Below are 27323 nucleotides of genomic sequence, written 5' to 3'. Positions count from 1 at the left end.
GTGACTTTCGGCTGGCATGGTTCCCCCCCCCCCCCCCCCAAACTTGATTCCTCAGGTATTGCAGCACTTAAAAAAGGCTCATGGACGTTACATATTGATAACCCCAAAATGAACGAGAGCCTACTGGATAGCCAACATCCAGTGTAGAGCAATACAAGCCACACTTCACAGAGTACTGGTAGACACAAGGATGTGGATGCATCCACCTTGAATACAAAAAATCCAATTGGAAGCGTGGCTGATTTTGGCTGGTCAGAGTTAATCGAGGATTGGTCAGAAGAGGATAAAGCCTTACTGCTATCCAGTTGGCGAAAATCATCTCTTAACACTTATGCGCCAGCATGGAGGAAATGGAAAGAGTAGTGTGCTACGGGTTCAACAAATTTTAAATCTCCTTCTCATACAGAGGTGGCACGATACTTAGCATACCTCCACAATGTAGAAGGACTAGCCTATATTTGTTCATAAATCCGTGATTTCAACTTTTTCCAATATCACCAATAATGTTGATTTATCTTCAGATTTTTTTATTAAGCATATACATACTACAAACAATGTCGGTATCACGAGTAAAAGTTTTAAAAACCCCCTATTTAGGATCCAAAAATTTTTATGTCAATTATCTAAACTCAATTTTAATGAAAATAATATGTTGGTTTCTAAACGAACGGCAATCTTGTTATTATTGTCGTCCGGCAGAAGAGTCCATTTTATTTTATTTTATTGGATAACTTACAGCTAAATACAGTAATAGATTGGAAAATATTTATATAGAAGGCTATTTACGAGTTTTCGCAGATATTGATGAACATGATCTAACTTTGCTGCATATAGGCTTAGGAAACTTTATAGATGAAGGTGATTCAGTCTTGCTTTGGTCATGAGAAAGGTAACTTCAGACATTTATTTATTACAATCAGGGGTAGTCCGCGACCAGCTACGAGGACAATTATAGGTGGCTGGGTAAAATCAACACTTAAAGATGCAGGAATTATTGCGCCACCTGGTTCGTTTCGTTCGGCAGTTGGATCCTTAAACTGGTTAGAAAATTGCTCAGATTGCATTGATCAGATTCTGGCCACGGGAAATTGGAAATCAAAACACATTTCGGAAGTCTATCAGAAACAAATCATTTCTAATGGTAATAATCACCCTTTCCTTTTCCTTCCTTTGGAGTCTCTTTCCTTGTCTAATTATTTTAATGCAGTTAAATAGTTGATATTTTGATCTTTAATTATTGTATACCAAATAATATATCTACATGAATTCATTCTCATTTAATTTTATTGATATAATCAGCACATTATAGGATCATCGTAAAGAGTACCAGGATATAGTAAACATATCACTCAATATGGATTCCGGATATCGAAGACGAAACAAATAATAGAGTTTTAACAAACAATAAAACTTACCTATTATTTTTTCTGAGATATCCGGAATCTAGGTATGTACCTATATATGTCTACCTGGTACATTGAGTCTTATAAAAAAAATAAAGAAGGATCATTGGCAAAGAGAAGATCCCGACTGCTCGCCGCAAGCTGAACTTAAAAAAAATATTTACGAATTCATAATGAAGTTTATTTAACGTTATAAGGTCGGCAACTTCTTTTAATTAACTTTAAAAAAAAAATGATTTTTAAATCACTTATAACTAGTTAGTTTCTAGTTATGCAATTTTGCGTTATTATCTTTGGACTTTTCTGCAAATGCTCCTAATTTTTGAGACGTTATGATGTTTTTCATTGTTTCACAATAACGTCAATATCTTTTTTCGACGATTGTTATTAATGCTCGGCTTAGTAAATGATTCAGGAGTTACAGGTGGAGCACACGAATCTTTTAACTTTGATGGTGAATCTACAACATATTGAAGGTTTCTAGGGATAGGTTGAAGCTTTCTTTGGGAGTCTATTATTTTATTTTCTGGCTATTTTGGAAGATTCCTGTAATTCCAGAAACAGTATATATACTTTTGTAAATAAGGAATATAGGATAACTTTTGAATGTGGGTAACTCTGGAAATAACTTTTCTTCTCTTATCCTCCATATAACAATTTGAAACAAAAAGCTTTGAGCTAAGCCGAGAATGTTTTGAAGACTTTCAATTTTTTCTGTATAATTCTGTCATCCAGACATCTTTAAGTTTTTGATCCGTTGGGAACCTACACAAAAAAATGAAATAGGTAATATAATCAATAGAAAAAAAAATGTTTTCCCTACATACTATTCCATAAGAAGGGCATGCCAATTTTGTATAGCTCAGAATTTAACGAATATATTATATTGGTATACAGGGCAATATAATTTTGATTCGAAGCATTCATATTGAGTTAATACTACGATGATTATCGTATCGATAACAACATTGTGACTGAACAACACCATGAAACCAATATTTAGCATAACTTAAAAAAAAGGCTATAAGCCACATATTTAATTAAATACGAAGGCATAAAAATGAGCATATCACAATGTAAATTCAAAATCCAATATTTTATAACACGTAAAATATCAATAGCTCGAAACAGTCACCCGAGAAATGACAAATTCCCGTCTTCATCTCATTTCTCACTGCTACGGCATTTGCAGCCATAAGCAACGCAAGCCACGCAATTTTTAATTAATTGCATTCATAAATACATATTTTTTTTGGTTCTGTTCGTCCATCTGGATAGGCAAAGGGGTCAAAAGCCCATACAGCCAAGTCTTCATTTTTATTTTATTTTTATTTATAAATACATAAAATATGAACATAATACGAATATAAACAAATATACACTTTTTTTTCACTTTAACAGTAATTTTAAACATACACGCAATGGTCACCAACTCACCAGACTGGTGACCAAAATGAAAAATGACTTCAAGTTATTGTTTATCATTTAAATCAGACAAGGCTCAACTTGTTGTTACATTAATTTTAGGCTTGTTAATAATTATTGCTGTAGATAAGGTGTTTGACCTATACAATTTTAAATTCCTTGCAATATTTGCAGAGAATGTACCTACCTAATAATTTTCTTGAGTGACTGATAGTCTGACAATTGAGACTTGTCACTTGACTTATGTCATATGTGCCGTGGTAAATATTTTGATTTTAAGGTATTAGAATTTAGAAACTTCCGCAACATTTAAATGTGTACACAAATAAATACATATTATTAAATTGAAACAACAATGAATACTTCTAGAGGTAGAGGAAGTACAAAGAATTGGTGTCGAACGGTATGTTTTCAAAAGTTAACTTGCTTGGTAACAAACTTTTACGTTTCCATAAACAATTCTAATAATTGTTACTCATATAGATAACTTCTTTAAACTTGATTTAATGTGCAATTTTTTATTTAGCTAAACCTAGCTTTTTTAGTAGAGCACTACCATCTCTTTGGAAACAAATAACACTGAAACAGCAAGAAACTAAAAGCAGCGCAAAAAATGCTCCCACAGATCTTTTTTGCACTCTTTAATTTATAAAATAATGTTATTGCTATAAGCTCACTGTAATATATTCCCAGGTTATCTGTTAATGTAGGTATTCTAAATTGAGTGGTAAGATTTATTCATAGATCATGTCTGTCATAGGCTGGGACTTTTATTATAAGTGTATACATTTATTCTTGAAGAGGTTTTATATCTTCAAACTTTTATAAACTTTAAAAAAATTGTCCTGAATGTATTGGTGGCATTGAACATATTACATTTTCTATGCTTGGTCAGCAAAATTTCCTCTTGGGTGATTTTTTTTTATGGAATAGGAGGACAAATGAGTGTACGGGTCACCTGTTGTTAAGTGATCACCGCCACCCACAATCTCTTGCAACACCGGAGGAATCACAGGAGCGTTGCCGGCCTTTAAGGAAGGTGTACGCGCTTTTCTTGAAGGTACCCATGTCATATCGTCCCGGAAACACCACACAAGGAAGTTCAATCCACAGCTTTGTAGTATGTGGAAGAAAGCTCCTTGTAAACCGCAATAGATTATATATTATTATTGCTGTTTGCCGATAAGTGGGTCTTGGGCTACCTGTCATTCATAGCTAACAAACTTCACAATATTTTAGTGTCTTTTGTAGGACTACCCATAGCTACTTAAGAAAATTACTATTTAATATATCACAAAAAAAGCAACAAAATCTTATAGTCTACCTGATTAATGACTCTAAAAAGTAAAACTAATAAAAAAACTGACTTTAAAAACTGAATAATACAAAATAACTTAATAGAGATTTAATTCAATACACCTCTTATGCAAATCCAGTATGTTTAATAATAATAAAATACTATTATTTGTATGTTCTACCAATTGATAGGTTTGAACTCAGTAGTTCAAACCTATCAATTGGTATCCTAGCCAAATATAATAACAGGTACACACATCACACAAGACATTAAGCAGGATAGCTTCGGCACTGACTATCAATAGGTAGCACATACAAATTTTAACACATAATAAAATTTATACAAAGTTTAAGCCTAATTGAATTATGTTTATTTGTCTTTGTAAAAGACCCACATAAATAAAAGAAGCTGTTTATGATGTGATTGAGAAAGGCCAGTCTATAAATAAAACTAAAATTTTCCTTAATTTTTCAAACATATTAACTTAAAATTTTAATAATTATCCTTGTTAGCTTACAATTTAATTTCCTGTTATAAGATCTTGTTCAAAAATTATTTCAAAATTTTTGTTCTCTCTTTCAATGTGTTTGTGTTATGAAATGGTTATAAGTCTAAATAATATGATTGATTTTAGAAAGTATTTTATAACATTCATAAAGGAATAGACCAATATTATTTATTTCCTTTTGTAAACTTACTTTTTCTTTCAAAATTGACTCTGTTGACCCCCTCTTACCCTATTTAATTCTCGACTAGGATTGGAAGTGGTATATCAGACTATTATAAAATCTTCATTATTATGCATTCCACTAGATTAAATTGATATAGCAAAGGCAAAGGGATAAACATAGACTTGGCATGAACAGATATAGTATCACTAAAAACTCCACAAAATATAGAACACAATTTTATTGTGATAGGTGTTGGAGTAAACCTGAAGTTTTTTTTTGTTTGCAACTCGCATTATGTTTGGAAGTGACAGGCTATATTTAGCTGTTTATGTGATAGACACTCAGAGGCTGTAAGCAATGTTACTTTCATCTTCCGAAGATGAGTCGTGCAAGCTCTGAAATGTATGAGGAATTGAGATTGTCATTAATAACCTAAATTTATGTAAACTTTTTAATTTTGAAATTATGAAATCATTGCTGGGTACAATTACAGTCACATATCATGCACAATGCTTAAAGTCATAACATTAACTTTGTCGCCAGTATTTTCCTAGTTTACAGTGTCCGTATAGATTATTTACCTACATAATATTTCCATATTGTACATATTCCAAAACAAGACTACTCAGTTTTATGGTGGATTATATTATCAAAGATAATTTGGTGATAAGTCAAATAACTATCAACATATTTATTACATTAAGTTTAAATATGGAACAAGACACGGATACTGTGAGTTGATTTATTCTATATCTATATATTATTTATATATTTTAATCGATAAATCTCACCTGTATGGATCACCTGATGGAATGTGATCAATGAGGCCCCTATCCTCCTGGAGCAGTGCAGCACCACACGATTCACAGGTGTTCCCAGTGTATAACAAAATAAGAAGGTACTAAATACTAGCATTGATATAGTGTTGTTGTTAATGTGTTAAACTTGTTACTTCACAAGACTTATTCTATTAACCTCACCTATATGAGTACACAGTGATTTAGTATTAATTGGAACGGCGTGGACTTGAAAAAAACGCGTAAATATAGTGTATTAAAGTTTGTGAAGTTAACTATAGAAAAATATTTCATTACCTGCAACTATACGTTATATGTTTTTGAAATAAACTGCTGTTTTCTTAGATAAAATATATGGGGAAATTTTTTCTGCAATGCCTTAATTGTATTGCCGTAATTTTCCACATCGTTGTTGCACAAGTTCCACAATATCCGAAGCGTTGCAAGCGTAGCAATGTAATGAATGTTTACCTTATACCTGGGTCGTTCGGACAGGAACGGCGGTCGCAATTTTGAGTGGAGTTGTCATGAGGAGTTTGAAAGGGCGTCATTGGCACTAAATTAAACTAATAATTAATTATTTTTTATGATGTAGGTATATTTATCGATTTATGTCAAAAAATGAAAAAAATTATTAGTAGGACCTGATAATATGTACGTAACCCTCTATGGGTGAGTCTCGTACTTGACCGGATTCTTTTCTTGTTGCTTTTAAATTGGCTCCTTTTCAGTATACAGTTCTGATCCAGAAATGTACGCCGAGATTGTGAGAAGACGGTTTGTCTTGTATATTTACTGTAGAATACGCATTGTCTTCCTTTTTTAGGAAATTAATTTATTCGTTCTATACCTACTAACAATTTCAGACCGAGAAGCAGCCATACGCAGGAGTACCCTCCACAGATTATGAAGATTCCCACAGCGAAAAAGCATGGAAAAAGGTACCAAAACATACTAATAATTGTTATTAGCTATGAAAAAATAGGCAAATGCCTTTTGCTTACGATGCGCTCGGCAATATTTTAGATTTGGCATTTTTAACTCCATGAAGAAGAAGAAGATTAGTATATTAAATTATTTCATTAATTCATTTACTTGTAAGATATGGACGGCTATGTTATTTCATACAAAAAGTATCGAGTACTTTTTACTACGTCATCGTGTGTGAGCGGTCGGGCGCGCGTCTTTTAGCAGGACGGCAATAACATAAAGGGATATTCCAATATGCACTGCGAGCACTGCACAGTGCTATCACTGTAGAAAAATTCGTTCCGTTATGGACTGCCAGTATACAGCCGCAGTACCCTAGGGAAATATATGACGTCATAAATCGCCGCCAAATTCTACTGTGAGCACTGGCGTTTTCGAGGTCACGTGATCAGTCAAAACCACTAGAGTGCCTAACGTTTTATAAGCAATTTCTACAGTTTAATCCCAAATATGTTTAATTTGACAGTACTCCAACAACAGTTTTTTTAATGAACTAGAAAACTTTAATACACTCATTTGAATGCTGCGTAAAAAAATGCGGCTGACAGTATACGAGATTGCGTTCCGTTTTAAGTAGTAACCTATATAACTGGCTATAAAGGAACGGCTTCACAGTATACTAAATTGACGTCATACTGTACAGTTGTCGCAGTGCATATCGGAACATACCCATACCCATACCCATAGTCATAGTCTAAATTGAAATCCTTTACTGATACTGTCTAACTAGATGACAAATTATCGCTTAATAATTTTTAAGTATTACATGACAACACTATAATATGCAGAGACTATATTATGATGTACTCTTTGGATATTAAATTAGTCTTAAAATTAAATTAATTGGGTCGAGTTTCGAGTGTTGCACTCTTCGAAAGTCAAATTAGCATCGTATATACTGGCGGGTCACAAATTGCCTTTCTACATGTAAAAGTAAAATTAATATACTTATTACTGTTCCAAATAGTTTGGATTAAAAATCAAATTGATAATATTTGATTATAATGAAAGATATTGTTAAAGTACATACAAGTAGGTACTTCTATTTTAATAAATCCATGTAAAATATTCATATATTTTTATCGTTGGATCCTTACAAAATGTCAAAAAATATCGTCGTCAATACGAAATTGTTTTTCAAACATTTTTAAACCTACCTATAATTTTATTGACAGTAATATGAACAGAGTGTCAGAATGGCATCTCAGAATATCAGCAATCATCATAAACAAACTTATTTTTGTTTTCAAATTACATATCTAACACACGGACTAGTAAAAAAAGATCCGTGTCACCTTACATAATTGTGTAGCACCAAAACAAGCCGATTAACGTGTAAATACATAGCCCCACGCACACACTTACACTACTACAAGCCGATAGGCGGCCATTATGAGAATTGTCATCGTCTGTGACAGATCAGTTTGCGTCTCAATAAAATATTTTAAAGATGCCGCCGTGCTTTGTGAAAAAGTGTAAAAACGGTATTATATAAGTATTTGTGGCCATATATGATTATTTAAGAGAGAAAAAACTGTGTAACTAGTAGCCCCCGTGACCGCACACACTCTAGCATAACGGTGCTTCACATGCTAATATCACAGCGCGGAGTCCTTCTTTTTCTACTCGTCCGTGGTCTAACAGTGTAATAACAGTGGGGAAAATGATGCTTTTTACACTGGTTTCAGTAGTGCATTCGTTACTGTGGGCGAAAGAAAACCGAAAAAAGTGTTTTTTTCAGAATTACTCCGAAATTCTTAGTTCGATCAATGCAAAGTCAAAGACAAATAAACTTTATTCATTTAGGCTTAAACTAAGCGCTTTTGAATCGAAAACAAATATTTCTATTAAATTACTGAATTTATCTATATTCGTAAAAAGTTGAGCTCATGAGAAGAACATACAAGAAACTCAACGGCCACTCTTTTCAATCAAAAGAGTATTTTACAATGGCGGTAATATACACAACAAATTAGTGTATAAGGTGCTGCGTAAAATATATGATTCGTGTTTAAATAATATAAATTATCGTATATTGGATGCATCAACCTTAAGAGCTTGAATTCCTTGCTTGTGTAAGGATGCTTCGTGAACATGATGGTCGTGATTACTGTCACAATTAGTAATTGCATTCAACAAATACAATGATTTATTAACTATATCAGGTCGATCTGGCACCACAAGCAGCACCTGCTTACGAAGGAGACGAGAATAATGCAATTGCAGTGGATCCTATATAAACCAAAAGAATATACTTAATATTATATTCGTGTTACATTAATAATATTATACAACCTTAAGGCTGGGGACTGAGCCAACCCCCTTGAGGAATTGTGCGGAGCTATGTTACCTCTACCGTATAGGGATTCGCCATAGTTTTAATTCAGAATAAGAAGCATTTTTAATTTATTACAAACATAAAACAAATTTCTTTACAAAAATAACGAAACCATGTCATGATAACGACCGTACGAGTAAAAAAAGAAGGACTCCGCGCCGTGATATTAGCAAGTGAAGCACCGTTATGCTAGTGTGTGTGCGGTTACGGGGGATACCAGTTACACAATTTTTTCTCTTTTAAAAAAATCATATATGGCCACAAATACTTATATAGTATCGTTTTTACTTGGTCTTAACGCACGACGGCATTTAAAAAAAATATTGAGACGCAAACTGATCTGTCACCGACTATGACTCTCATAATGGCCGCCTATCAGCCTGTAGTAGTGTAAGTGTGTGCGTGGGGCTATGTATTTACACGTTAATCGGCTTGTTTTGGTGCAACACTGTTATGTAAGGTGACACGGAGTCCTTATTTTTTTACTAGTCCGTGGTCATGTTATATAGTATTGGTAAACAGCTAATAATTTTTCGTACAATTTTTATCTAGATTGAATTATTAACATGGCTCCAACTGTAAAAGTTAGGTGTATTTTGGTGATATTTTTCGCAATGTCTATTAAAAATAGGATTGTAAAGACAAAATGAATTTTCATTTCATATTTATATGAACTACAGTTCATATAAATATTTTTTGTAAAAATAAAAGCTTTATATAAACCGTTCAAAAATGGTTTCAATTAAGTGCTATTTTGGCGATTTCTCGGAATAGCGGCCTTAATATGTAGAATTATTATAAGGTGGATCAGGAGCATCTATTTCCATGGATACTTGTTTATCCTCTTAGTATATATTCATTAATCGTATAGTAGGCTTTTTGAACAAGGCGATTCATTATAACTTTTTTGAATTTAGAAGGTGTTAGACGTGATATTATTTGGAATTTTATTAAAGAACTGCACACTGAGATAAACAAACGAATTTTGTATTTTACTGAGTCACGTTTTTGGAATAGCGATTTTATTTTTATTTCTTGTATGGATGGTATGTATATCTTTATTTCTTCTCAGGCATTATGAGGCTTAAGACCTTCGTCGAATGCCGCCAACCGCCTTTAAAACGGTTTATCCATTCAAAAGTTATTGCAGTTTGAAATTTCAAAAAATAGTGTTTTGTTAAAATTTCATCAGACTTCTGCTTGACTAGAACAGCTATCTTTTTGAGCTCGGAAAGTTTTAAAAAAAGAAGCGCAAATTATGCTCTTCGAGCTCAAAAACGTTGTAATAAGTATAATTTGAAACGCCTAGGTAACAAATCATTATTTAATTACATAAGTAATAAAATTTAAGCGCTTAGCGGGAAGCTGCACGGATGGCTTTACGTCAACTGTTTTCATAATGTTTTTCACTGGTCCTATTGTTCTTTTTATTCTAGGTATTAGAGACAGTAATGTGGAAAGGAACGCATTTGTACGAATCGGTCAAATCTGTAAGTAAATCCAACCAACGCCCATAATTGTGACGTCATCAGGGCTAATGTTTTGTAACGTTTCTGATCTGTAAGAATTATTTGTGGATTGCTTTTTGCTTGCTTCTTAACAAATAATTCGACTGTGTTATAATCTAAATTAGTGACAGCGTTTGTTTGATGCGAAATAAATTGACGCGGAGTGGCGTAGATTTAGTCCACTTTTTACGCAACACGTAAGGTTTCTATTATGAGCCGATTGATTTCTCTGTGTGGTAAATAGTTTGTAAATCACGTAAGCCGATAGTCTACTATCTGCTGCCATGACTGAATCACCGCTGCATGCTGTCTCGTATAACATTTGAGTGTAGTTGGACATTGGCTTCGACTAAAGTTCACTTTAACAGTCAATCTTGTGTCTTGCGCTCTTATGGGCTTTCTGCGACTTTAACCAGGCTATCGGTCCAAGGCTCACAGGACGATGCGACCAGATGGTTCTGGAGTGTACTATAAGTAGGTATTTATAAGAATTAGTTATTCACACTATAAAGGCTCGTGTACATTATGGTGGGCCGCAGCGTACCGAGTCGATATCAATCGAATCTTGCTACATCACTTGCATATTTTATGCAACAATATTGTAACCCAAAGACGCCTAAAAATAAAAACGAATACTTTGAAAATAGGTATTATATAAATCCTTAGTGAGCGTTCAGTACCTACTCCGCGTTCGCTCACCGTAGTTGGTCACACTACAGGCGGGCGTATTTTTGAGATATAGCCCGCTTCAGTGTGCTTTGGAAGTCGTATAATAAAGTGCTAAGGGCTTTTTTGGTTCACGAAATGTGATACTCTGATGTCTGATACTTGGTAACTACAATATCCAAGAAGCTCAAGGTAATTTTCGTTAGTCGTTCTAAAAAGAGTATTGAAATATCTTTTTTATCATCTAGTTAGCCTTTGAACAGAGTGTGAAATGTAATGTAAACGCCTTTCTTTTCTTGCAAATCCGTGAACCTATATACTGCGATTCCCTTTTGTTATAACTTTATACATGTATGTATATATATCGTTGTGGTACAGCAGATTGAATAAATTCAACTCTTAGGCAGAACTATCTATCTCTTTGGGCTGCGACTCCTATTTGCTTTGGCGCAAGTTTGCAATGCAGCTCGCTGCTGTCTGGTGTGGCTGTAGTGTGCGCGAGGATTAAAAATTAAACGCTCGCGCTGTAGCGAAACTCCTTACGAGATTAAAGGAATTTTTCGACCATAGAAAGAAGATACATTCAAGAAGGGAAGGGTAGATACATTTAGACAATAATAGATGACAATAATACCTGCCTCTCAGAGCGGTAACGATAATAACTTCTTACAATCGCACCAAACCCTGTTTTCAATAATTCCATACACGGTAGCTTAAGATTTGTGCAGCCGTGAACTTTCCTTTCTACATAACCGAAACACCTAATGCAGAATGACCGACCTGTAATGGTCTTTTAGGTAGTTGTTCTCCTCTCAAAATAAATCTAATAAGTATAAAAACTGGATAAACTTCAGACGAAATCAAGTCCCCGCCCTGATAACACATACATATGCCAGCTAACGTACCTGTTATTATATAAGTCAATAACATTTGTGCCTTTTCGCCTATTTGTTGCGTTGCCATACCGTCCTTTCTGTTGCGCGAAGGTTATCAATTATTTATTGAGGTTTCCACGTTGTGAGCTATTGCTTGCTAATTTGCTAGAAACATATGTCATAGCCATTATTAACACCAGGAACAGACATAAACTTATAATGCCTACTACTCGGCTAAGTCGAGTTAGTAAGTCTTTTGTGTGGCGATGCTTTAACAATAAGACCCCATAAAATGTTCAAAACAAAAGTATTACGTTATTCAAAAGAATTGTTAAAAAATGTTTGTGTGGTAAAGGTTACTATAACATATTAAATGACTTTCTTAATGATACCACAAATTGGGAATGAAGTAATCGCCCTCAGGCTATTAAATAATAAGTTTAGTTGTACAATATTACTTTGTAAACATATTTTTTCGATGAAAAAAAAAGCCCGCTGAGTTTGTTGCGTCCGTTCTTCTCAGGTCTGAGGCATTCATTTTGGAATGGGTGGTAGTTTTTGACTTTCAATAAGTGATGTCACATACTATTTTGAATAAAAATATTTGAATTTGTTGTAACCACCTCATGTCGTTATAGTTAACAATTTCGATAAAAACTGGTGTAGCTATGAAGTTAAACCAGGAGCTTATTTTAGACTTACATAATGCATTTATTTAACTAATTTCAATAGAAAAGGAAGACAGATCGTACGGATCATCTGATGAAAATTTTAGACTATATTTATTATTAGATTATTGCAGTAATTACTACCGCCCAGTATGGGCGCATAATCACTGCAGTTATCTTGCAATGCCTACCAGAGGAATGACAGGAGCGTTGCCGGCCGTCGGGAACTCTGGCTTGGTTTAAAGTTAATTTACATGTTCATACACATTATAACCTTTATTTACTTAGATTTGATTTTTTTAAACTAACTAAAATAAATGGAAACTGAAAAATGGTTTTTAACATAATATAAATAGAAGTTTTGTTTAAATATTTGAAATTAATTTAAATATCAATCGGGGACCTAGTGCTCTGTGAACGGCTGAATCATTTGGCGTTGCGTAGAGACGTCGCTTCATTGTGTGTCTTCTACCGCATTTATCACGGAGAGTGTTCCGAAGAGATGTTTAACCTGATTCCTGCCGCCGAATTCCACCTTCGCACGACACGCCACAAGTTAGGATATCATCCCCACCATCTGGATTTGTGGCGGTCCTCCACAGAGCGGTTTTCAAGGAACTTTCTTCCTCGTAATACAAAGCTGTGGAATGAGCTTCCTTTTGCGGTGTTTTCGGGACGATACGACATGGGTACCTTCAAAATAAGCGCGTACACCTTCCTTAAAGGCCGGTAACGGTCTTGTGATTCCTCTGGTGTTGTAAGAGAATCTGGGCGGCGGTGATCACTTAACACCAGGTGACCCGTACGCTCGTTTGTCCTTCTATTCCATAAAAATAAGAGTTTCTTGCTATTTCTTTCGTTTTATGCTTAACTTTCCCGTAGTGGTGGTAATTGATCGTTCATGATTCTGATTCATCTCAAAATTTTGAGAGACATCGCAATTGCGCTCTTCACTTCGAGACTTAAAAGATGGTTAATTCTCAGTAGCCCAGTAGTTTCACTACTAGGGCTACCAAACCAAAACACAATAATATCACGGACTCTTAAAAAATAAGGACTCCGTGTCACCTTTCATAACAGTGTAGCACCAAAACAAGCCGATTAACATGTAAATACATAGCCCCACGCACACACTTACACTACTACAGGCCGATAGGCGGCCATTATTAGAATTGTCATCGTCTGTGACATATCATTTGTGTCTCAATAAAATATTTTAAAAATGCCGTCGTGCGTTGTGATAAAGTGTAAAAACGATACTTTATAAGTATTTGTGGCCATATATGATTATTTAAGGGAGAAAAACTTGTGTAACTAGTATCCCCCGTAACCGCACACACACTAGCATAACGGTGCTTCACTTGCTAATATCACGGCGTGGAATCCTTTGTTTTTTTAACCATCCGTGAATAATATACCCACTGTGCAAAGAAGCCTTCCACTGTCTTATCGTAGCTTACGTAGCTTTATTAACTTAAGTCAATAAAATACCCAGAATGTTAATAGTTGTTTAATTTAACATTTACCAACACATCGGAAAAGGTTGATCCTTAATGAGAAGATGTGAGAAAAAACTTCTTGCCACTCTTTTAAACCAATACAGTTTACTCATTTTAATGTATGCGAGGCAATGACGTTCTATACATATAGACATATCATTCGCAGTCAGATAGCGGAACAGGAAAAGTGTGCTTAAAGACAATGTAAGCACACTTACATTTTCCGAAAACGAGTAGTAAAAGAAATTTGGCTCCTGTTGGTAGCAAGAGAGCGCAAGAGTAGCATTTCCTCGAGGTTGATTTATATATCACCACTAAAAGATTTAAGCGCTTAAAAATTCATGCTCATAATGTATGATAAAACTTTTTTAACATTAACAATATTTAAATTTACTCAAATTGACGAGCATACAAAAGCTCAATTAGCCATATTTATACTTTGGCAAAAGCTGTCATACTAAGATATTACCTTCGTCAACATATTATGTTGGTGTTCGCTTCCACTACTATTGCCAAAAAGATACCCTGGAAAAGATGTCTATGCTAAAAGACAAAATTTAATAAATTAAATTAATTTCAGGGAACTTAACATTTTAATAACCAGTTTCCTGTATTATTTTATGTCAGTTTCCTGAATTATTTTATGTAAATAAAAATATTATATTTTGGGTGTTTGTCTCTCTCATTATAGGTGACCATAAATTATTTGATCCAAATTCATTTAGAGAGTTAAGGAGTAACAAAATATACGTACATGACAATAAATAATCATACAAACTTTCACCTTTATAATATGGGTGGGATTTTTGATTAAATCTTAAAACACCTTCGACAGAATCTTGATCAGAAAATAGGGACAGACTGACAAACGTAAAACTTAAAGCAATAAGCAACCCTTGTTTCGTCTGGGCTTAAAAAAATACCCAACTGCTACTCCTCATGTCACTGTCCAAATCGGATTCTAAATTCAAAATATGCAGCTTAAACTGAAAATGTGTTTACATTGCTGCCTATTGACCAATAATATTTTAAACAACTGGAGTAAACGCAGTAATGTATAGACATAGCAGTCGAAGCTTATTGTGGTGTCTTTGATTTTGTATGACGTGCATTGTCTATATGTATAGAACGTCATTGACGCGAGGCAATGCAACACAAAACGGATGCTAAGTGATTTCCTCCATACTATTGCAATACCCGTATCGGAACCAGCACCAAAGATAGGTGTATGATCTTTTAAATGCTACCAATGTCGAATTGTCCTGGAATAACCGAATTTTTTTTTAGCAGTATATAGTTTGGTTACATCTGAAGGAATGTTCTTTGATATCCGCATAGAACCGCCACATATCCAGAGCGAGTGTGGATGCGATTTAAGTAAATAAAATTAAAAGTAAATAAAATTAAAATCAAAAAAAGCGCGTACACCTTCCTTAAAGGCCGGCAACGCTCCTGTGATTCCTCTGGTGTTGCAAGAGAGTATGGGCGGCGGTGATCACTTAACAACAGGTGACCCGTACGCTCGTTTGACCTCCTATTCCATAAAAAAAAAAAAAAAAGAAATTCCGTTCTAAATTTATGTATCCAGTGGGATCACTTTGTATGCTTCGATACTAAATTTGCTACGGCTTAACTATCAGCTGAGAAAAAGCCACATGACCTATATGGCGCGGACAGTCGTCTTCCACAGCACAAAGATGCAGTCAATATCTGCGGCATTACCCCATAGTAACAGGCCATATGAAATGATGCTGTTATAGCTAACATCATTAAATCTTCTCAATATGTCTCAAAGTCTAAGGTTCCATAGTTTGTTGTATTTTTCAGGTGCCAAGCCCATATATCTTAGTGTTGCTAGCAATCTACTTACTGCTTGGATACCTGGTGCAGCTGAACGAAGACGCAATGCCGGCTGTTATCAAGATAGCAGACGTATCACCGGATGTACGTATTACTGTCTGAAGGCCTAGTTAAAATCCTCGCCCGTTGAGATGCGGGCACACAATGACAGTGACATTATAGTGACGTCACGTACTGGAAGGCACTTCAAAAATCACTAATCAGAATTCGCCAATTCCTGTTCCTTGCGGGGAGGTTCTTTCGCACTATCATTATTTCAGTTCTTTTAACATTACCAAGTAAGAGTCAGAATGCAAATCACAAAATTCAATACCAGTACTGAAAGATTTTAAAATATGCTTGAATGATGTCCTGTCAAATTTATTGAAGTAGGCGTTACTTTGCGGAAATCCATACTTATCCAAAGTTTTTAAGCCTTCTTTAGTATTCATTCCGCCAATACTCGTCTTTAAACAATGAGACACGTGTTTCGCCTCTACACGAGGCATCCTCAGGAGATGTTGATTCGCCAAACTCTGGCACGAGACTCAAGAGTTTTGGCGGAATTTACACTAATAAAGGCTCAAAACATTTGGATAATTATGTCCTGTAGTCCTTATACCTCTAGAATGTACCCAAAAAGTCAGAGGCCATCTGTTCGTGGGTTCTTGACTTATTTCCATTAGAAATTCGCAACATAGCTAGTATTTATTTCATTAGACTAAATAATTCTCAGAAACTTGAGCGTAGTCTCTTAAATTTCCTGTGGCCACAACAGTTAAGACTCCCACAACTTAAACCAAAAAGTTATAAATTTTAAACATTGCTTAAGCTTTAGTTTTTTAAATGCTTCAAATGGTGAAAATGTTCATATACCGTTATTTATTTACAACGTCTGTCAATTGTTGCATCCACTATACTCTTAAGGTTTTTTCAATATTTACTGACAATATTTTATTTTTCCCTTATTAAATAATTTTAAACATTTGAGTATTTTATGCTTCACTTTGCATAGGTTGTATGTAAAATATTTGTAAAATTATGAAGATTTAAATATTCATTTAAACGAACGTTAAGTAGCGTCTTGCCACTTCTTCTTATTGGGCTTAAGTTACCACCACTTCGGAAAAGTTGGGAAAGTCCAACTTTTCGGTAAAATTTATATTATATGACATTAATAAGTACCTATCATTATTTTTCTGATTTTCATTTAAAATGTTTTAGGATACTGGGACGTTCAGCGAAGAGTCAGGGATGAGATACCTCGATATAATCCTAGGGGATGCGCCCAGAGTGGCCGGAACGCCATATCATCTCAACAAAACTGTAGACTTGAAGAACGTTCTCGACGATATCGCGTCAAAATCTGTGCAACGAGTCATGACGGATTGGCAATTTGTGTCGGGTATGTAAAAGCTTTAAGAAAAGGCGTTAAAGAGTATCTGTAAAGAATTGACGATCAACTCATGTTTGATCAGCGTGAGTGACTCTTTGACATTGCGTCACTTCTTTATAACACATTACGAATAGTGATCGGAGGGATAAACATGTTGACAGATATTGGGATTTCTTTTCTATAATGTACGTATAGTACAGAAATACGGTATTTTATGATTATGCGCAAAAATTCTCGTATGTGGCACGGTGTCCAATTATGACGTCACGCATCAGAAACAAATGCGTAGTAACCAAAACCTCAGACGAACGCGCTGATAATCATTGAGCCATGACGTCATTCGTGTTTCCACACGTTCACTTCTGTCGGGAGGTCGCAAATACCGTTATTTTTTTAGTAAGCAATAAGTAGGTAGGTATGTATTTTTTTAGGTAAGCGATATATACTAGTCTGAACTAGCTAAATTTTATCATTAAGTTTTAAATTAAAGTAAAATTAAGTAATAATTTGAACTGTCACACTGAATACTAGTTATATGTTTTCTTAAATAAATGAAGTCAAAGTTGAATATTTTATTCATGTAAGTTCATAAAATCTCTTTTGAATGTTCAATTATTTGTTTCAAAAATACAATAACTCAATAATTGTAAGTTTAAAATCCTATCAATTTAATAAGTGGAAGTATTAACCAAATTATTTATTTTAAGTATTTACTTGAGAATTCATTTTGATGTCAATTAAATCTTTACCACCACTTTACAAACAAACAGCTCTCTAAGAAAGAAGAAATGGTACAAGAAACTCTCCCAAATTTCGCTTTGTTTAAATACCCTTAATTGAGTCTTGCATGTAAGTGTAATTGTGCACGTAAGAAGTCGTTGCTATAAATTAATCATAATCTAGTCCCAGTCTACCTGATCGTATGAACAATCTTCAATTGACTAATATGATATACAGAAAAGCCATTTTTTTAAACTGCATATATAAAGTAAAATCAGTAAATCAGACTGTCTCTGTGGTGTAGTGGTATTATTGCAAAAGAAAAGTTTATAGCCGCATTCCAGGTGACTATTGGATAGAGTTCAAGCCGCCGTACGTCAACAGCTACACCAATCTGTCGAACATCGTCGCGGTGCTAGTTGGAGAGAGTGGGACCGAGAACGATACCCTGGGGAGTTCCTTACTGGTCAACTGTCATTATGACTCGGTGCCGTATGCCATCGGTGAGTTGCATCTACTATATAATATATCCATGTTATTATACTAATTGGTAACACTTATCATATTCTATTCTATTGCAACATCTGTCGTAATGGGAATGGGAAGAGCAAACTTTAGTATTCTTTCAGGTTTCAACTCAGACAAAACCCAAATCTGACTTACGCAAGTAATGTTCAGAAATTCAGAATATCCGCTTATTTCTGTCTATTCGTCACCGTTATAGATATAGAACGGCACTGGATTTTCGAACACGTGAGGCTACCTACAGCTAATGGCTTGTTCGTTTTTCCTCGATTCATTTCTGATTGTCTGAATGTTATTTAGTTGTACATTTGGCTAATAATTTTGTCATGACGAAGACTTGTAAAACACTAACTGACGATTGTAATACTAATTCCAAATTCATAAATATCTGGGCGAGACTGCCAGAACTGCGGACAAAACCAAATTGGATTCGAATATACTGTGGGCCGGTCATCATTCGTTCGACCCAATATTTTAAGCCAGCAATAGTTACTACTCTAAGGCTGAGATTTATAGAGCGTACTTAGACTTAGCTCAGACTTTACTTACGTAAAACTTAGCTGAATTTGATAAAACGCGAGCTTGACTTTTGCATTGCGCTGTCTAAGCTTAAGCCGAGCATAATTTCAGCTGTCAAATGATTAAAAATAACAAAATCTAAGTTTATGCTAAGTTAACACTCAACTGAGCAAAGTCTAAGTACGCTCTAGAGATCTCAACCTAAAACCTCTGGTGTTACAAGAGAACTTAACAAAGTCGGTCGTTTATCCAGTTGTGTTTGCAAAGTGTCATATAGATGCATATCAATGTTTATAAATTGTCCTCCAGGCGCATCGGATAACGGCTTATTTTGCGCCGCTATGGTCGAAGTACTATCGCGGCTCTCCAAACGCCGGACCAAATTGAAACATAACGTTATATTTCTGTTTAACGGAGCGGAAGAGAATCCACTGCAAGTATGTTTGATTTGAACTGATTTATTTCACACTGAATTAATATAATTATTCTATAAGAAGTGCATTGGCGATGTATAGAGTAAAGAAAATTATATAGAATGAATGTGGAGGTCAACTTAGGCACACAAATCACAATCTGAAATATAGATCCCAGTATCAGCTCGAACCATTTGACCGCGTGTAAGGCATAGAAGTTCATATTGCTGGGATCCAGTGCCCTGTAAACGGCTATATGACTTGGCGTTGCGCAGAGACGTCGCTTCATTGCGTGTCTTTTACCGCATTTATAACTGAGAGTGTTACAGAAGATGTTGTGGCGTGATTTCTGCCACCGAATTCCACCTTCGCAGGACACTAACACATTGCATGTCATCGTGACCATCTGGATGTTTGGGGTTACTCTAGTGAACGCGTTTCCATGGAACGCCACATTCAACCGAACTGTGGCATGAGCTTGCGCGGTGTAACCAGGACAATACGGATACCTTCAAAATAGCGCGTACACCTTCCTATAAGGCCGGAAACACTCCCGTTATTACTCTGGTGTTGCAGTAGAATGTGGTCGGTGGGGATGACTAAAGAGCTTGCAATCGATACGCTTGTTTGTCCTCCTCTTCAATAAAAACCATGTCAAATTAAAATTTTATGTTGTAATTATTTTATTCAGGGTAGCCACGGTTTTCTGTCCCACCCATGGGCAAAAGGTGTGACAAACGTCATAAACCTGGATGCAGGTGGGATGAATGGGAAGCCCATTCTATTTCAAGTAAGTTTATATTGTTCACGTTTAATTGTACTTTGATTAAGCCGGCGAGCAAGATGTTTACCATAAGATGGTATCGACCCTTGTCTCAATAAGTGCGCAACCTTTGGGGTTGCGAACTGCCCAAGTCACAAGACTCACGTGTTAGTTGATGGTGCCCACTAACGATGTACCTACATCAGCACTACTCATCTTCATTGCTGTTAATGCAGCTTTAGATATTGGCTCTGTCAAAGAACTTACTGGAAATCTCGACACACAGTGGGTTTGTCCTATAGTAGTTTATAGAGAGGTATACCTCTCGAACCTAATAAGTTAATGACATCCGATGCGCGCGATAAGATGGGTCTGGACCACCATTTTAATGATGGCGTAGTGACACCAAGTCCAGGCATAAACTCCAAATATCCATAGCTGATTGGACCGTTTGTAAATTCCTTAATATAACAATGTTCTGCAGCTTTCTAAGGCGCGGCGTAAATAGCCATTTCTTTTTGAGTCATTGTACGTTACTACTATCACGAAAGAATATCCCGCTGTCACTAACGGTATAATTTAATTGTTACTTAAAATGTAAATTATTTAATCAGGTCACAGACCCCCGACTTCTGTCAGCCTACTCTAAGTTACGACGACCGAACGCACAGAGTATTGGCCAGTTTCTCTACAGTACGGGGATCGTTCCCTCCGACACAGATTTTAGGATATGGAAGCAATTCGGCGGAATACAAGGTGAATTTCTTATTCTCTTTTCTCAGTCTGTTTAGAATGTTTTTGGAATTATTAATTTATATATCCATAGATAAATAATTAATATTCCACCTTTACCTTTTTTCCTACATGTTGTTCTAGTTTTAATGATGTGTTTGCTCTAATTGATACTGTTGATAAAAACCTACAAGTCGATGTTATTTATAGAGACTTCTCCAAGGCGTTTGATATAGTCAATCACCATATTCTTATTAAAAAAATAAAGTAATAGTAAATTTAAATGTTTGAAAACTTCAATAGCATTATAAAAAGAGTTTGATTGCAATATTTAATAATCTGTGAATACATTGAAAAATTATGGTCTACATAACGAAATTGTTTTCTCTTAAGCCTAAAGTCCCTTCGGGTTTTTCTTGTGTACACCTAGATGACAGCTGACGACCGTGTTGCTAATATTCGAAATAAATATAATAATAATAATAATGAATTATTCGTAACAGCGTTCGCTTTAAGGTACGGTCAGACGTGGTCAAAAAAGCGTGCTTTTAAGTATGCTTAAAGTTAGCATGTCCATGCAACTGTTCACATTTGCCAGCAATAAGCATGCTTGCTTAAGCATACTCATAAATAAGCATGCTCAAAGCAAACGTACCGGACAGACAGACGTGCTGCTATTTGGCATCAGGCTCTTGGACAAAATGGATGTACAAAGATATAGTGACAGTGATATCCATACAGAACTCAATAAAATAATCATATTGCTTGCAACGGAATTGTGTAAGAACATTTTGGTGAAAATGAAAGAAACAAAAAAAAAGGAGAATTTGGGTTCGTAATTGGATAAACAGAAGAGAATCACTGGGAGCAAGTAATCCATTGTTGGCAGAGATGCGAAGCGAAGATCTCGACAGTATCTCGTCTGTCCGTACCTTTAGTGTATGCGCGGTTTTGGCGCCACTGATGTAAGTTTTATTGTAATGATTTACGTAGAAAGTTTTATTTCTTGTAAATGTCTAATAATTTAAAAGTATTAATCCAATCGTGAGAGTAGATAAAATAGTGTATGAAACTGCACATTACTAGGTAATAAATAACACGTTTTTTTAAACTACTCTATAAATAAAATAAAAAAAAAATGTAAACGTGTAATTTCTGCAGGAATAGACATGGTGTTCATAAAGTGGGGTCACGTGTACCACACCCGTAATGACAAAACAGAATATATCAAGCCCGGGGTGATGCAGAACGCCGGTAATGATCTGATCACGCTCATTCTGAACATAGCTGATGATGAGCGGTTTAGCAGTAAGGTAAATTGTGTGCTATATAGCCAATATTGTTATATTGAATGTTAAAATTCCATGACTTCTTGATTACGATTAATGTTGACATTATAAGTTCACGATATATGATTGCTTTTTGCTTAAACGCTTCAAACATATCTGTTGGCTAGGAATTGGATCGGCTCCTAGCCAGTACCGATTATGTAGTAGCTAGGGACCCTCCAATTGTTAATATATTGTTGGTCTAAATGGATCAGATTTACTATTCTGCGGTGCGTAAGTATACTTTTCGACAGGTTTTTATTGTACATGGACAAAGTTAAACATGCAACTAATTTTAAAATAAAAGTAAGCAACCAAGTAAATATGAAAAAACAAAACAAAACTGAGCTGAGAGAGTTGATATGAGGGGTTTGGTTACTTTGAATTTGACGATAAAAATTGAAAGAACAATATATAGATAGAACAAATATCTCTAATAGATGTACAACAATAAAGGTAAGCGATTTCACGACACGCCACAAGTTAGGATATCATCCCCGCCATCTGGATATGTGTCTGTCCTCCACAGTGCGGTTTTCAAGGAGTCTTCTTCCACGTACCTTTGCCCTGTACTTTCTCCGGGGCGTAAAAAGAATAGGGGAGTCCCAGGCCCATGGGTGTCGTAAGAGGCGACTAAGGGCTTTTTAGAAGTGGGAGAGTCACGCTGCCGTCTTATGACGTCAGCACAATCGGGCCAGACTCGTCCGGGTTAATTACCACACTCGCACAGAATACCGGCGTGAAGTAGCGGCCTAGTGCCGCTATGTTTCGCATAGGTTAGTGTCGAGGACCGGAGGCCATCCCTTTCCCCCCCCCCCCCCCACACAAATTATGAGAGCGGTCCGTAAAAAGATATTACCCCAGGAGGGTACCAGCTCTACCAGAGCCGGAGAATCCCTCCCCGAGCACTCTCGCTCGGGCCGCCCTTCGTATTCTGGGGTGGGCACAGAACCGCGCATGACCGAGGACAAACGAGGCAGTAACACCACGGCACCCCGCTCCACGCTCAACGTGGACTTTTGCAATATCAGGGGAATTCACTCCAATTTAATCGCCGTCCACCACCACCTTGAGACGGCGCAGCCGGCCTTGTGTTTCCTTACGGAGACGCAGATATCTCGACCTAGCGATACGTCATATTTAACGTACCCCGGGTACAAAATTGAGCACAACTTTTTGCCTCATGCCGGGGTATGTGTGTACGTTAGGGAGGATATCTGCTGTCGCCGTCTCGGCAATTTTGAGGGTAGGGACCTGTCTACTCTCTGGCTCCGCGTAGATTTAGACGACCGCGTCCGTATCTATGCGTGTGTCTACAGGTCCCATAGTGGTAACGCAGAAACCGATCATCTCATGGGCTGCGTTCAAGCTGCAATTGACGTCGTGCTTGCACAGATCCCCTCCGCTGAAATCGTGGTCTTGGGTGATTTCAACGGGCACAATGCCGAATGGCTTGGATCATGTACCACAGACTACGCAGGGCGATCTGTGCATAATTTTGCATTGGCGTATGGTCTGTCCCAATTGGTTGAGTCGCCAACGCGGCTCCCGGATGTGGATAGCCACATGCCGTCCTTATTAGATCTTCTGCTGACTACACATCCCGATGGTTACCAGGTCGTTGTCGACGCCCCTCTTGGAACGTCCAACCATTGCCTGGTCAGGAGTGTAGTGCCTATCCGACGCCAACGTCGCAGACCACCAGCGACCCGCCGCGTTTGGCACTACAAGTCAGCAGATTGGGATAGGATGCGTTCCTTTATTGCATCCTACCCTTGGGGCAGGGTTTGTTTCTCTTCGGATGATCCTAGTGCCTGCGCCATTGCAGTAGGCGATGTGATACTGCAGGGCATGGATATTTTTATACCAAGCTCTGTAGTACCGATCGGTGGCAGATCACAGCCCTGGTTCGATGCGTCAGTTAAAGCAGCATCTGACTGCAAAAAACAGGCGTATCGAACTTGGGTTGCGGCGCTGGGCACAAAGGATCCGAACTGCAAAGTTCTTAAGAGGAAATATAACCGTGCCTCCAGATTTTTTAAGCGGCAAATCGCCCGTGCGAAGTCTAAGCACGTCGTCAAAATCGGCGAGCAGCTTTCCAGTTACCCGACCGGAACACGCAAGTTCTGGTCGTTGTCGAAAGCTGCTCTTGGTAACTTCAACCAGCTGTCCATGCCGCCGTTGCACATGAGGAATGACACCCTGGCCCATACGGCAAAAGAGAAAGCCGAGCTCCTGTGCGCTCTTTTCGCCTCCAACTCGACTCTTGACGACAACGGAAAAACACCGCCGACCATCCCGCGGTGCCAGAGCTCTATGCCTGAACAACAGTTCAGACAGAAAACTGTTAGGCGAGCTCTGTTTTCGTTGGACGTCAGGAAGTCGAGCGGGCCGGATGGCATTTCTCCAATCGTGCTTAGAACGTGTGCCCCTGAGTTGACGCCGGTGCTAACGCGTTTATTCCGGCACTCTTATTCCAAAGGTACGTAGTCCCTGACTCATGGAAGTCAGCCCTTGTCCATCCGATCCAAAAAAAAGGAGACAGTTCGGATCCGGCGAACTACAGGCCTATTGCTATCACCTCCCTGCTCTCCAAAATCATGGAGAGCATAATTAGCCACCAGCTTTTAGTATACCTAGAGGGTCACCAGTTGATCAACGACCGACAGTACGGGTTTCGCCATGGACGGTCGGCAGGTGATCTTCTGGTATACCTAACACATAGATGGGCGGCGGCTATTGAAAGCAAGGGGGAAGGCCTGGCAGTTAGCCTGGATATAGCGAAGGCCTTTGATCGTGTATGGCACAAGGCGCTCCTCTCAAAACTTCCATCATTTGGGCTTCCCGAGAGCTTGTGCAAGTGGACCTCCAGCTTCCTCACTGGGCGTAGCATACAGGTCGTTGTCGACGGATATTGCTCGAACCCGAAGCCCGTGAATGCTGGAGTGCCCCAAGGCTGTGTGCTATCTCCTACGCTGTTTTTTCTGCATATCAATGATATGTTGGACACCTCCAACATGCATTGCTATGCAGATGACAGCACTGGTGATGCCGTATACACGGGCCATGCAGGTCTCTCTCGGGAAATCGTCGACCAGTGCCGGGAGAAACTTGTGTCTTCTATCGAGTCCTCTCTCGAGAAGGTCGCGGAATGGGGTAAATTGAACCTTGTCCAATGTAACCCCCAGAAGACTCAAGTTTGCGCGTTTACCACTAAAAAAACCCCATTTGTCGTATCACCGCTCTTCGAGAACACTTCTCTTAAAGCCGCGCCTAGTATCGGAATACTGGGTCTCGAAATCTCGAGCGATTGCCAATTCCGTGGCCATCTGGAGGGCAAAGCCAAATTGGCTTCGAAGAAGCTGGGCGTCATCAATAGAGCACGGCAATACTTCAAGCCGGCCCACATTCTAGCGCTCTACAAGGCGCAGGTCCGGCCACACATGGAGTATTGCTGTCATCTCTGGTCTGGTGCACCCCAGTATCTGCTCGATCCATTTGACCGCGTGCAACGTAGAGCAGATCGAATTGTCGGGGACTCAGTGCTCTGTGAACGGCTGGATCACTTGGCGTTGCGTAGGACGTCGCTTCATTGTGTGTCTTCTACCGCATTTATCACGGGGAGTGTTCCGAAGAGCTGTTTAACCTGATTCCTGCCGCCGAATTTCACCATCGCACGACACGCCACAAGTTAGGATATCATCCCCACCATCTGGATGTGTGGCGGTCCTCCACAGTGCGGTTTTCAAGAAGCTTTCTCCCTCGTACTACAAAGCTGTGGAATGAGCTTCCTTGTGCGGTGTTTCGGGGACGGTACGACATGGGTACCTTCAAAAAAGCGCGTACACCTTCCTTAAAGGCCGGCAACGCTCTTGTGATTCCTCTGGTGTTGCAAGAGAATGTGGGCGGCGGTGATCACTTAACACCAGGTGACCCGTACGCTCGTTTGTCCTCCTATTCCATAAAAAAAAAAAACGTACTAAAAAGCTGTGAAATGAGTTTCCTTGTACAGTATTTCCGGGACGATTCGACATGGGTGCCTTAAAAAAAAGCGCGTAGACCTTTTTAAAAGGCCGGCAAAGCTTCTGTGATTCCTCTGGTGTTGCAAGAGAATGTGGGCGGCGGTGATCACTTAACACCAGGTGACCCCGTACGCTCGTTTGTCCTCCATAAAAAAAATCTTTTGTACTATAACCAATTTTGATTGACAAGTCGTAAGGAGACAGCCACGCTTGGCATTAGTTCCTTAGTATTTTGAATATTAAACCACTGAAACAAAAATACTGACAAATTATATTGACGGGTCACGCATTATCAGGCTGTTACGTCGCGTATACGCTATATATTGTCAATTATAATGTCAATGGTTTTTATGAGCTTTACTTACAAATAAAATTTGAAAAACAAAATTTTATGAACGATGCGGGATTCGAACGGTTAGCTCAGTTGGTTAGAGCATCGGCACGGAACGCCGGAGGTCGTGGGCTCGAATCCCGCATCGTTCATAAAATTTTGTTTTTCAAATTTTATTTGTGTATTATCCTAGAAGTGAGGGTTGTCACTTTAAAAACATAACATATTGTTGTGCTTTACTTATTTTGTTTTAAACCGCCCTTGATTTGATTGAACAAAACAAAAATACTTCCAATCGGTCAAGCCTTTTTTTGAGCCGAGGCTCACGAACAGCAATTATTGTATTTTATTTATATAGTGTTTTTTTTAATCTTTATTTATTTATAGAGGGTTGATCACAGAGTGAACATGCCACCCTCATAATGGTAAATTTATAAAAAAAAAACACATTTTATATTATCGCCTATCTAAACCTAACTTATATATACTTTTAGCTTCCTGCGAAAGGGGGAAAGCCAATATAATATTACATGCTCCTATTTCATATATCTTCATTTGGAATCTCAGAGAATATTTTATTCTTTCAGCCTCGATCCGA

General features: G+C 37.4%; 1 protein-coding gene across 4 annotated transcripts in view; it reads left to right on the top strand.

Moving 5' to 3' along the window:
* The first annotated feature begins 3082 nt into the window (after window positions 1–3082).
* LOC126973181 (endoplasmic reticulum metallopeptidase 1-like) overlaps window positions 3083–27323 on the top strand; it is a 50207-nt gene continuing 25966 nt past the window's right edge. For 2 of the 4 annotated variants that reach the window (XM_050820394.1, XM_050820397.1), the window contains exons 1-10: window positions 3083–3231; window positions 6460–6534; window positions 10358–10411; window positions 15965–16081; window positions 17201–17381; window positions 18437–18595; window positions 19446–19573; window positions 20241–20339; window positions 20927–21068; window positions 22206–22357. In XM_050820394.1, the coding sequence (XP_050676351.1) occupies window positions 3184–3231; window positions 6460–6534; window positions 10358–10411; window positions 15965–16081; window positions 17201–17381; window positions 18437–18595; window positions 19446–19573; window positions 20241–20339; window positions 20927–21068; window positions 22206–22357 (1155 nt within the window). In that variant the 5' untranslated portion in view covers window positions 3083–3183. The remainder of the gene's footprint in view (window positions 3232–6459; window positions 6535–10357; window positions 10412–15964; window positions 16082–17200; window positions 17382–18436; window positions 18596–19445; window positions 19574–20240; window positions 20340–20926; window positions 21069–22205; window positions 22358–27323) is intronic. The other 2 variants (XM_050820395.1, XM_050820396.1) reach the window with 2 other exon arrangements.

The sequence above is a fragment of the Leptidea sinapis genome, chromosome 28 (genome assembly GCF_905404315.1).
Source record: "Leptidea sinapis chromosome 28, ilLepSina1.1, whole genome shotgun sequence".
NCBI classification, from domain to species: Eukaryota; Metazoa; Arthropoda; class Insecta; order Lepidoptera; family Pieridae; genus Leptidea; species Leptidea sinapis.
This window is presented reverse-complemented; position numbering and strand designations above follow the sequence as displayed.